The 13,450-nt window shown below is 32.4% G+C and overlaps 1 protein-coding gene across 1 annotated transcript; it reads left to right on the plus strand.

Annotated features, from left to right (window-relative positions):
• Nucleotides 1-63: 63 nt before the first annotated feature.
• LOC119677224 (calcium/calmodulin-dependent protein kinase type II alpha chain-like) lies at nt 64-7,705 on the plus strand (the record flags this gene model as incomplete). Its single annotated transcript, XM_038088495.1, has 7 exons — nt 64-163; nt 214-273; nt 5,943-5,997; nt 6,843-7,168; nt 7,229-7,323; nt 7,378-7,500; nt 7,571-7,705. Coding segments are annotated over 7 exons (894 nt in total), but the record flags the coding sequence as incomplete, so codon positions are not given.
• Nucleotides 7,706-13,450: the final 5,745 nt, after the last annotated feature.

Genomic DNA, 13,450 nt, shown 5'->3' on the forward strand with positions numbered 1-13,450 from the left:
GTTACAAATTATGTCATTGTAATCATTTGCTTTGTTATGATTTTACTAAACTAATATTTAAATTACAGGGGAGCTTTCTCGATAGTAAAAAGATGTGTTCAAAAGTCAACAGGTTTTGAGTTTGCAGCAAAAATAATAAATACTAAAAAATTAACAGCGCGAGGTAAAATAATGTATTGATCTTTAAAAAAAAAAAATTAATTTATCTATCAGATTTTCAGAAATTAGAAAGAGAAGCCAGGATTTGTCGAAAATTGCATCATCCAAATATAGGTAAAAACTAAAATTCAATAGATAATTTTTTTATATATTATATATTATAGCAACTAGTCTTTAAGATCAAATTATACAATTGTTTTATATTACGTATGTATATGATACTTTACACATATAAGCTTTTATTAGCTTTTATTTAGAAACCTCTATGTATATCAGTGGTTCAAACATATGCTTTAATCGTATGAAATCATACTTATGAATTTATAAAATTATGTTAAAAAAAAAAATTGGCCAATTCATTCTCTTTTGGCCTATTTAATTTTATTGCTTTGAAATGATCGTAAAATTATTAAGTTATTGGGCTAACATTTTTTGGCTGAAATCAGCTCCTTGGGTGTGATGGAGTTCGATTCGGACTGAAGACGATGTGCATATGATGCGATACATCTCTACTTTTTCTACTAGTGTGTCCAAATGAAGTTTACGGAGAAGTGTCTTAGATATATACTGTAGGTTGTCTTATTAAACAAAAAACTTTTTACTGAAAACGTTGAATCATCGCAATATTAAATTTGGCTGAGTCCCATAATTGGATACAATAAACCAAGTTTATCATAAACCAAACCAAGGGTTTTAGAATTTATTTATAAACAAGAATTTTTTAGCAAATGGAAAGTTTTGAATGTATCATTATAAATTCTACTTCAAAGGCAAATATGAGAATCGGTTAGTTGACTTGCACAGCTGGGTAAGTTAATGATATCCCATGTCTGGTTGTTCTTTGAAAGCCTTTCTAATAATATGATGAAATTTCGGAACCTTTCATTATTAAGATCAAAACAGTATCTGTCTTTTGTTTGGCTTAAGTAGTTTATTTTGAAATCTTTGAATTATATTTTAGTTAGTCTGATTAGTCTGACAGCACCGCCACACCATATAGAATGATGAGCTGTTAAGAGATGAGTAGTTTGTCACAAGTCCGCACAATTTTTTAATTCAAATCTTCCATTTTGTTTTTTAATTTTGATGTGTTCCTTACAACGTAATTTCATGTTCAGTGTCATACCAATATATTTTGTGGGATTTGCATAGAATATATTTAAACTGTCTATGTACAATGGGAAATGTTGTACTGATAAATTCTACATGTACATATTTACTACTGTTGTGTTTTAAACGGCATTTCTTAGTCCAAACTTTGTTAAAAATTGTTAAAAGATGTTTTTTGGTAGATCTTTTCAATGTTTTTCCAAATTACAGAGGTGTCGTGCCAAAAGCTACGGTTGCGGTTTTGCAACTTTGCTGTGAATGAAAATTAAATTGCAAGTTTAAATTAATTACAGTAATGGTTCCGGGATGCCATCTTGTTGTCCACCGATTAAAATTTTTCTTTGATAGAACAATTTTAATAAAAAAGAGTGTCTTTTAGGCTATGAATCATGTCACACCTGTGTGACAATTCATAAAACAAATTGGAGGGAATTGTTTTAATTTCCTCTATTTACTATTGCGTTGAACTTTTTGATTAGGAGTTTTTCAAACACTTTTTACATAATTGGTGAAAACGGAACTGATATATGGTATAGGATCGTTTACACCTATATATCATTTAAGAATTATGACTTTAGCAGTTTTGCAATAAATCAACACTTAACAAAGTTTGAAAATTTGAATGATTATTTTTGACTTAATAGCACAAAGAAACTTTTTCGAAATATGGATCTAAAATAAAAGAGAATAACTATTACGACCGCATAATATATCTATGCCTAAACCTCTAATAGCAATCTATTAGTATGTTAGGTCTTGTAATAATAAAATTTTCTAGTGAATAAAAGAACACACATATATCACTTTTTCTTCTATATATTTAAAAATGTTATTTTAAATAAAGGTGCATAGTTTTGTACATGATTGTATATGTGAACACGTATTGGCATCTATTGTAGTGTGGTTTTTGGCTTAGAATAGACAACAAAATTTTAAAATTCATCGCGTGTGGTTGCATATTTTTGTTGCTTAAACATTGCAACTAAGTATTAAAAATTTTAAACCAAAAATCCCAAAAAACTCTGGGCTGACAGACTCTGTTTGGCCTTCTTTGGACCACGTTCACCCCTAGCAACCCACTGTTTCGATTGTTCCTTGGTCTCTGGCGTGTTGTGATGGATCCATGTTTTGTCCACAGTAACAAAACAGCGCAAAAATTCGTTCGGATTACGGCTGAACATCGCTAAACACTCTTTTGAAGTGGTCACACGATTGCGCTTATGGTCGAGTGTGTGTAATCGCGGCACCCATCTCGCGGAGAGTTTTTTCATGTCCAAATATTCGTGTAAAATATGATGTTCCCGTTCAGTTGAGATACCTACAGCATGAACCAACTTACATACTTTCATTCTCCGATCATCCAATATCATTTCATGGATTTTATCGACGATTTCCGGCGAGATCACTTCTTTTGGGCGACCTGAACGTTCGGTGTCACTAGTGCTGGTACGACCACAACGGAACTCTGTAAACCACTCCTTAACCATTGAAATTGATGGTGTCGAGTTCCCGTAGTATTTATCAAGTCTTTCCTTAGTTTCAGTGATGGATTTTTTGCGTAAAAAGTAGTGTTTAATCAGCACACGAAACTCACTTTTTTCCATTTCCGTAAAAATTCACGAGGTTGTCTGCTTTGAACGGCTATCAAACACCAACTGAAGCTTATCTCTAGAAGGAAGGAAGTTATTTAAAGTCATACACAAAACATAAACTAAACTGTCCACCGGGTGTTGACTGCTTATAATACTTGTGCTCTTATTCATTTCAATTGGCTAAAAAAAATAAATGGTTAATAATCTTTTTTAACATTATTTTAGAAAGACTACTTTTGCGCAAATTCAAAAGATTTTGTGGTGCATTATTGTCGATTGGTGATTTTTACGCATAAAATGATCATTGATATTTCAAAAGTGGTGTACAGCTTAAAAGTGCACGTTGTTTAAAAATGGGAATAGAAAAGGTCAGTTCTGCCACATGCGGCCGAAACCGAAAAGAGAATGTCAAAGTCGGTCCAAAATCAAGGTTATGCTGACTGTTTTTTTCGATATTCGTGGTGTCGTGCACCACGAATTGCTTACGGACGGTCAAACGGTGAATAAGGAGTATTAATTTGCCGTTATGCGTTGTTTGCGTGAGGCCATTCGCAAAAAGAAGCCAAATTTATGGAAGGAAAACTCATGGATTTTACACCACGATAACGCACCGGCTCACACAGCGTTGGTAGTGTCGCAGTTTTTGGCCAAAAACTCCACCAATACACCAATATCATCAACCAAGCACCGTACCCTCCAGATATGGTTCCGTGTGACTTTTTCCTCTTCCCCCGACTCAAATTGCCATTGCGAGGACAAAAGACGCGTTTTGAGACCATAAAGGCCATAAAAGAGAATTCGCTGTGTAAACTGAAGGCCATACCTTTGGCGGCCTATAAAAATTGTATGGAAAATTGGATCAAGTGTTGGCATGCATGTATTGCCGCAGGAGTAGAGTCCTTTGTAGGCGATAATAAAGAGAATAATAAAAATTAAAATTTTGGGTTTTTTTTTTAACTTCTCGTTCTTTTTTGATCAAATGGTAGCGAAGCCGCTGAATTTTTATGCGCTTAGCTATGTCAATGTCACGGCACAGCTAATACAGGTCATCGTTCCATCTAATTCGATACTCGTTACCAACGCATAAGGGACTATAAATCTTCCGAAGAATTTATCTTTCAAATGGTCCTAACGTCTTCTCATCACAGTTGATGATTGTCCAAGCTTCTGCACCATACAGCAGGACGATTATGATAAGAGACTTCTAGAGCGTAATTTTCGGTTGTCAAGAGAGAGCTTTATTTCTCAATTGTTTACTTAGCTCAAAATAACACCTATTGGCAGTGTGATTTTTTGTTGAATTTCTAAGCTGACGTCATTCAGGTATTCAAGCCAATGATATCAATATCATCAGCATATGCAAGCGGCATTACACTTTTGGATTATTCGAATTATCGTTTCCAACAAGAAATTACTTTATCTGAAACCTCGTTTGGTGCCAATCGGCTTGGAGATTCCTCCCGACCCTAATGGAGTTGGTGGTGTTAATTAACATCATTTTATATAGCCGAGTAAGTTTTGCTGGGATATCAAACATAGCGGTATACAGACTGTTTCTGGTCGTAGTGTCATAAGCTGGCTTTAATCTTTCATATAGTACATTTGACAGAACCTTATATACAATATTTAAAAAACTGATACCACAATAGTTAGCACAGTTTGCATGATCACCTTTTTTGTGAATTGGACAAAGCACACTTAAATTCGACCATATGTTGCGAATTAGTTGTGGCATGCATTTTAATAGCTCTTCTCCACCAGCATTATAGCTGTTTTAACTTTATTATTATCGAGAGGCGGGACGAATATTTCATTATCAACGAATGTAAATTCGGGATCATCTTCGCTTGCAGTCACATCACCTTTACCGCGATATAGTAGGTCCGAAAAGTAATCCCTCTAAATGTTAAGCATGCTTTGGATATCTATCACCATATTGCCATTTTGATCTTTGCAGAAAAATTACTCCGGGTTTATAACCATTTGTTAGGCTTTTGATTTTTGATAGAATTTTCTAGCCATATACCTATTGCACAGCTTCTGAAGCTCTTCGTAATCACGTCTTTCTGCTTCTTTATTTTTTCACCTGAAAAGGTTCCTCCCTTCTTTTTTGGCATTTACCAAATTAAATGTAATCAGACACTTTACCTTTTATGTTCACTCTATACTATTTATTAAGTATAATTATCTAATAAGGTCTTGGATTAATAAAAATATAATAATAATAAATGTAGTGAAAAGAAATCCATTATTTTTGCATGAAATTGAAGATTTATTTACCATAGTTAGAATAGTCCGATTTAGGCCAAATAAATATCGTTTTATTCGATAACTTGTTGCCATTTTGAAGGTAATTTCATTATACCTTTCTCATAGAAATCCTCATCTCTTTTGATGAAAATTTGAGACAGTTGGTGTTCACAAACTTCTCTTCAAGCGAATTTTTCATCAGAAAAAAATGTTCGCCATGAATAGAAATAGATGGTAATCATTTGGTGCTAGGTCTGGACTATAAGATAGCTGCATAAGAAGTTCCCAACCAACTTCAACCTTGGTTGAAGTGTTGTCCTGATGGAACACAATTCCTCTCCTATTGGACAAAGATGGCAGTTTCTGGGCGATTGCTTCCTTCAGACAATTAAATTGTTGACAGTACGTGTACAGTTTCGAATTAAGACTTTTGCCGTAGGAGAGCAGGTCATAGTAGATGATTCCCTGCCAATCCCTCCAAACACACAGTGAAACCTTCCTGACCGTCAGTTCTGCCTTGACCACCATTTCAGCCGGGTCACCGCAGTTCGACTACTACTGTTTTCGGTCCATGAAGTTCATGTAAATTCGTCACAAGTTTTTTAGTACGAAATCCTAGCTTTCTCACTCCATTTGGCGTAGCCCGAATGGACTTATTTAACTCGGGGTACAGATACCAGATAAAGCCATCTATTGGAAAAATAATGGATTTCTTTTTACTACACCTAACACATATATTATTTTATATATATTACTTAAAATTAATGTGTTTCGTTACAATTTATGTTCCTTATTATAGTTCTATATAACTGTCTGCTTTTTCTATTTCAGTACGACTCCATGATAGCATACAAGAAGAAAATTATCATTACTTGGTTTTCGATCTGTAAGTAATTAAAATTTCGATATATTTATTAAAAAAATTAATTGTTAGCAATGAATATTAAACAATATATTACTAAGGACTTGGATAATATTACATATAAAATGACTTGACTACTGTTTATTGAGATTCATACTTCATCCTTTTACCTGTATACAATAATTTCCTCTATATCTGAGTACAGGAGCACCCAGCAACCATAAAGAAAAGAATATATATACATAATAAACCTATATGTGACAATTAGAAAAGATATTTTTTTTAATATAGTTTTTAACTCTTAATTAAATTGCATACCCACCAAAAACTGAAATAGAAAACGTGTTGTTGATTTTTGAAAATATCATGAATTTGTACAGATTTCTTTAAAGAAGAGAGCAATGAGCTAATTGCTTTAAATACGAATTTAACGAATTTGACAAAGGCAATTTGTCAACATAACAATTTTAACTTGTTCATCCGTTTAAATATTTAAATTAATTATTGATTTCTATACTTGTTAGCCTCGGTATTTTTATTTTTTAGTTGTCGGAATTTCTCCATAACAATTTAAATAAGAGATCTTCACTGCTTTAATTACGCTTCACATTTGCTATGGGTCTCCTCTTCTTTTTTTATTGTTTTTTTTTTTTGGGAGTCCTAACGGATACCAGAATTTCATTAAATTAATTGCTTGCTGCCGAATCAAAATTTATGGTTTTATTCTAATTGTCACCTCTAAGTTTATTCTGTATATTCTGTATATATAAAAAGCTTAAAAAAAAGACGAATAATAATTTAAATCGATAAACTATTAAAAATTCAAAGCATATACAAATTCCAAATTCCAAATACCATTGCAATTGCAGTGTTACTGGTGGTGAGCTATTTGAAGATATTGTTGCTCGCGAATTCTATTCAGAAGCGGATGCATCACATTGTATTCAACAAATATTGGAATCAGTTAATCACTGCCACCAAAATGGTGTGGTGCATCGTGATCTGAAACCTGAGAATTTACTCTTAGCAAGTAAGGCAAAGGGTGCAGCTGTGAAACTCGCTGACTTTGGTTTAGCCATTGAAGTTCAGGGAGATCATCAAGCATGGTTTGGATTTGCTGGAACACCAGGTTATCTGTCACCAGAAGTTTTGAAAAAAGAGCCATATGGGAAATCTGTAGATATATGGGCATGTGGTAAAGACGTAAAATGTATGCTACGTTTTTAATTACTATATCAACTGTTTCTTTTTGTAGGTGTTATTCTGTATATTTTACTTGTTGGATATCCACCTTTTTGGGATGAAGACCAGCATCGATTATACTCACAGATAAAAGCTGGCGCTTATGATGTGTGTCAATTATTTTTTTAAATAAATATATAAGTCTAACTGTATTTATTTTAGTATCCATCGCCTGAATGGGACACTGTCACACCAGAGGCCAAAAATCTTATAAATCAAATGTTAACTGTTAATCCAAATAAGAGAATAACTGCGGCGGAGGCACTTAAGCATCCCTGGATTTGTGTATGTATTCATAATTATTAATAATTGTGTTCAAGAATGAATTGATTGTTAATTTTTTTTTTGTTAACAGCAAAGAGAAAGGGTCGCATCGGTGGTGCATCGTCAAGAAACTGTTGATTGCCTCAAGAAATTCAATGCTCGTCGTAAACTCAAAGGAGCTATTCTTACTACAATGTTGGCCACTAGAAACTTTTCTAGTAAGTAAACAATTTGTAGTTTACCGTTTTTATATCGTAAATATTTTTTGTAAATTTTAATGTTACTACAATACAAACAAACTATAGAGATTTTTTCTCTTTGATCATATATTTTTATATATCATTATATTTTTCACACAATCTTTCATCCTTTCATTTTTTTCGTGTTTTATTTTTAAAATATATATGTATTCTGTCAAATAATAATAAAATATATTTCAGGCATGGTAATTTACAATTTAGGTACTTCTCTCTCTACTTTTAAATTAAAATCTTATTATAAGATCTGGAACGGTGTTTTTCTTTTCAGCTTTGAACAAACTTTCGATGGCGACATCAAATTCGAACCCAGATTGTTAGGATTAATCTGTTCATGATATTTTCTGGCTACGTTTTTTACTTCATCGGAATTAACATTTCTTTTAGAGTTTTATACTGGAGAAAAAGCAGAAGAATCTTTGAAGAATTTTGTTGTTGAATATTGAGGTTGTGCCCCATAGGTAAATGCCGTAGGTCCGTACGGGTTTAAGCGCACTTTAGTATAAAATAAGCTTATTTTTTAAAGATATTGGAAATCTTACTCAGTAGCCAAAACATTTTCCGATATTGTTTCCCTAGGAATTTTCTTTTGTTTAAAATATACGTTTTCCATGTCAGACATGTATCAAAATGCAAGCCCATTATTTTGCGCTATTTGATCCCGGGATAATTGTATTATTAATTTTAATTTCGGAGCAAGTGTATCTTCTCATTGTAAATGTGACATGAGTAGTTTTTGTTTCATTTGTTTTCATTCGCCAAAGCTTTTACCATCTTGACATATAATCAAAACTTCATGAACTTGAAGTTTAGAAGCGGCTTCAGAGGAATCACTAGCACTCTCCAGGATTGCTGTGTGTTCTGCAAATGTGCCAATTAAACTTCCTACTGTCTTTGGTAAATCGTATGTGATAAGTAGATAAAGAATTAGACTGAGTGCAATGTCTAGTGCTACTCCAGCTTTAATATTATATAATGAAGAAATTTTTTTTCGTTGTAGACATACATGTAATAGTTTTGTGACAGAAGTTTATTGAACCAACAAGTTATTGCTGCCATACGCGATCAAATGTTTGAGATATGTCCAAAAACGCTGTTGAGCAGTATTCTTTTCACTTAAAAGTGGTCTGTATTTTTCAACAAGTTTTAGTATTATATTTATTTTGGCAAGTTTCCATTTCAATTCCATTTTTTGGTTTGTTAAATTTCTTATTTATTAACTTTATTTAAATTGAAACACTACATCTATAGCGGAATTGCTTTTACATCTTGTAGAGTATAAACGTTGTTTAGATGACATGCGAATAATTTAGCTTTTTCAGACGGTTTTTTCGTCAAGACCGACTCTAAGCTGGTCTTGCACTTTACATGTTTATAAAGGAAACCTTTGGTAACACAGAAATCAATAAGATCAGGAATTTTTGCTGTATCTAATGACCAGTATGTGGGCTTTCTCGCAGAAAAAACTTTAAGTTCCAAGAGTTTCACTGCTGGTACGACACGTTTTTTTCGCTAATAGTGCTGACGTAGCCATTGTCCAGGGGTCGTTGCAATTTATTCTTTTCTTCTAGAAGTCAAAAACAATTTGATAGATTTAGTTTAACTTTAATGGATCATGTATTAATAAACGTATACAAAGTTTTTTAAGTTAATAGAAAATATAATCGCGAACTGCTTAACGGAACCGACGCCAACGTTTTCCTTTTCTCATCATAAACTGATTCCAGTCATTTCGTGTTTGACGTTCGCTGTCACTCATATCTTGGGTGATCACATGTTGGTTTAGTTTTATGTTTAGTGTGACCAGTTGCGATTATTTGTTGTCGCTTTGTACTTGTTTATGTTTAATGTAAGATGGAAATATATATTTGTTGTGGTTAGTCGGGATCCCCAGAATATATATATGTTTCGCATTGTTATCACCATCGATTCCCTAAATTTAAAAAATGTTTTGTGTAGGTTTCTTCCCTTACATTATATTTCGATGGCCTATATATGGCAGATATAAGAATTGATCCGGCTGTTTATATGTTCTTTTAATTAATATTGCGGAGCTTTTTCTTTAGAATTTCATCCAGATAGAATGGAATTGAAAAAAACTTTTTTTTTAGTAAAGTGTGTTTCTGAGAGTAATAGTATATCTATAGTATTTTTTGATAGAAATAATTTTAGTTGAGAAGAATCCTGTGACAGTCAATTGATATTTCATAAGACGTTCTTTATGAACATAAAGTTTGTTTAGACACTAGATTTACTAGATAATTTGTATTACTATTACTAATATTACTATTACTATTTACTATTATGTAATTTGATTCATTACTTCCCTCATTAGATTCATCAAATATGTCAAATTTCTATCATTTCTATAATTTGCAATGTTGCATTCGACATTTTTGGTCTGATTTTGCTTACAATATTTTTTTTAGTAAATTTAAAAACACGGAAACTCTTTATATGGTTAATGAAATTTACTTAGCAATCGCAGCCAGTGGAAACGTACTATTAGATTCTGTTTAATGTAATGCTTCTAACATTTTCAGCATTTTATTAAGCTTAAGAAGAAAATGTTTTAATAAAAAAACTGTTACTCATACGTAAAATATATACGAAAAAATAGATATATTAAGGTCGTGTGCGAGTTAGGCTAAGTTGCGTTCTAAATGAGTGAAATTCTAAGTTGTGTCAGTAATGTAATGTCAGTAATTTTCATACGTGAATTTAAATGAATATTTGAATACAGAAAGTGGCAATAAAAAATAATTTTATTAAAACGTTTTGTTTTATTTTTATTAAAAAAATTAATCATCGTTATTAGAAAACTTTTAACCGAAAAGTCACCACTTTTTGCAATAAATTTTGTAAATATTTGTAACTTCTAAAATTTTTATTGCTTTTTTTAAATATTGTAAACATTTATTTGATAAAATTTTATTATAGTGGCTGTTTCCAAAAAAGTAATTGAATTTGTTTTCATTGACTTGGCAATATTGTTTGGCAATTTTTGACGTTTGCATAATTTTGTTTGTGTTCAATATTATTTGTTTATATATATGTATATTGAAAACGTAACACAACTTGATCCATTTTGGCAGCCAAAGTTAAAAAGTGTACATAAATGTAAACTTGCCTTTAGTTGGGTAGTTCATTTCACTGAGCTACCGATAAATAATGTAGTACAAAAAGCTTTACATGAAAAAGATATTTTTGACTTTGTCAAAGAAGCCAATCTTGGAAGTTTTGTAATGTGGTCACGTTGATTGTGTACGTCCTTACTATCATTTAATACCAATAGTAAACTTATTGATACAAATGATCAAACGTGTTGGGATGTTACTGACATCCCAGCTTACCTTTTAATTCAGATCTTCTAATGATTCTAAATACGGTTTTAGTAATTGTTTAATAAATAAAATAAAATTTGATTTATTCAACACAATTATTTTCTGAATTTTTTTATTTTGTATAAATTTTATAAAACAAAAAGCCTTCATCAAGCCCACACACAAAGTTTAATCTCTAAATAACTAATATTGCATTATTATGCAAATCTCTAAATTCAGAAAATTTTCGAAAATTTTGGTAACTTAACCATTATTATGCGAATTATTCTCCTAAATTCACAAAACTCTTGTAAATATTTGGTGCACTACGTGAATTATCTTCTTCTTTAGTTATTTTGTCTTTGGTGAAGAGTTCACCAATGAAAAGGTGAGAAGTTCGACAGCAGCCTATGCCATATAAAAGCAATGACCAGTTAAAATTCATAAGGACCTTCAAAATATAATTAAGTCGATGGAAGTGAAGCAAAACAAGAATATGGCGCTATCAGAAAAATCTTCAGTAGAAATTACGAGTTAACATAGTAAAAGATATCAATCCGAATCAATAGAAATTGATTATATTGTAAAATAAAAAAATTTTCCATCGACAGTCTCAAGTCCGATTTGATGATTGTTGAAATTACTAAAGGGCAATATAAATTAAAATTCTTAGAGGATATAGGTTCAACCACTACTTTTATAAATAAAAAAAATTACCTTTGTATAAACGAACAAATCTAAATAAAGCAGAACCAATTAAACTACCTATAGTAATGTGCTTTATAACATTAAACCTCAAATAATAGAAATATGTACTCAATATAATTTTAAATACGTAGTTAAAATTGAACCTCCACATAGAAAACGCGTCTCTATATAACTACCTCTTTCTTTATAGAACCTGAAGGAAAACATCTTCTAAAGATACAAATAGCTCGCAACATTTGCATACATCATACATGCCTAGAGACTAAAAATACCCCACATTTTTGAAGATCCATGCAGTATGACCAGTTAAGGTATTCCTTCACAGGACAGGTTGGAAGGACACACAGCGTGCTTTTACTCTAATTGTGTACAAAGTATTTCGTCTGCTTTAACAATGTTTATTGTTTTAGACATTATGCACTTGTAAAGGCTCTAGTCTTCAGTACTTGCCAACATCTGCTTTACCATAAAAGAAAGACTGACTTCCCCGATTAGTATCTTTAGATTTTGTGTAGTATCTACGAATATTAAACAGTCTCTAATTATATGGTCGGGACTCTCAGTTTTATCTGAACTAAACTGGCAGTATGGATTACTTGCCGGCCTGAACCGTAAGTCTCTAGTTCCTCCAGTTATTTTTAATTAGCTATTGCGTCCATCTTGATTTTTTGAGAATGATACCACCGATGTTGCCATTCATTAAGGTATTTGGCTCTTATTTCTAGATACGAATCTGACAGAGATTGATCAGTAATTTGTAGACGAGAGCGCAGGAAAAAACTGGAATAAATGTTCCTCACTTTACAAATAAGGTCAACAATAATTTACAACATCTAAGAACTTTAAATATCAACCACACAAACAATGATAAGAATTCAGGGTCCATTAATTATATCAACATTTATAATTTCATCAATATTTTAAATGCCTTGGCAACACATTCCGTCAATTAGGCTGGTGTGTGGTATGACCCGACAAAAATTCCAGACTTGCTCGATTTTCTATTTGTTAAAGATATCAACTCTAAAAATATGAAAGTGCTACTTAATTAAAACTTTGATCACTTACCGATCTTATAAACATTATAATCCAAAGTTCAACAAACAGAAAAATCTTTAGCGATGCATAATAAGAAAAATTTCTGGTTTATAATCAAAACAACAGCATTGGACAGTTTACTTTTGAATATGGCTCTAAGATCAAATGTGGACATGAATGTCGCATGGGTGCGTCAGTGGCACTCAAAAACAAAACACAATAGGCTGTACCCTAGACTTCTCTAAAAAAAAGAAGATAACCAGACTTGAATACTACTGTCATATATTTTGGTTAATTATTAATAATAATAATTACTTACTTACTTAGTTGGCCATTACAGACGTGTGTCGTCCTTGGCCGCGTCGAGTAGCCTCCGCCAGTCAGCCCGATTAGTTGCCTTCTGACGCCAGTCGGTAGTACCGAGCGCCCCCAAATCGTTGGTCACCTGGTCCTTCCACCGAAGATGCGGACGTCCTCTACCGCGTTTTCCACCTGCGGGTATCGAATCAAATACCTTTCTAGCCGGAGCACATTCTTCCATTCGCACAGCGTAGCCGTTGAATTTTTATGCGCTTAACTATGTCAATGTCGCGGTATAGCTCATACAGCTCATCGTTCCATCTAATTCGATACTCGTCGCCAACG

Source organism: Teleopsis dalmanni, chromosome 2, assembly GCF_002237135.1.
Source record: "Teleopsis dalmanni isolate 2A chromosome 2, ASM223713v2, whole genome shotgun sequence".
Classification (NCBI taxonomy): domain Eukaryota; kingdom Metazoa; phylum Arthropoda; class Insecta; order Diptera; family Diopsidae; genus Teleopsis; species Teleopsis dalmanni.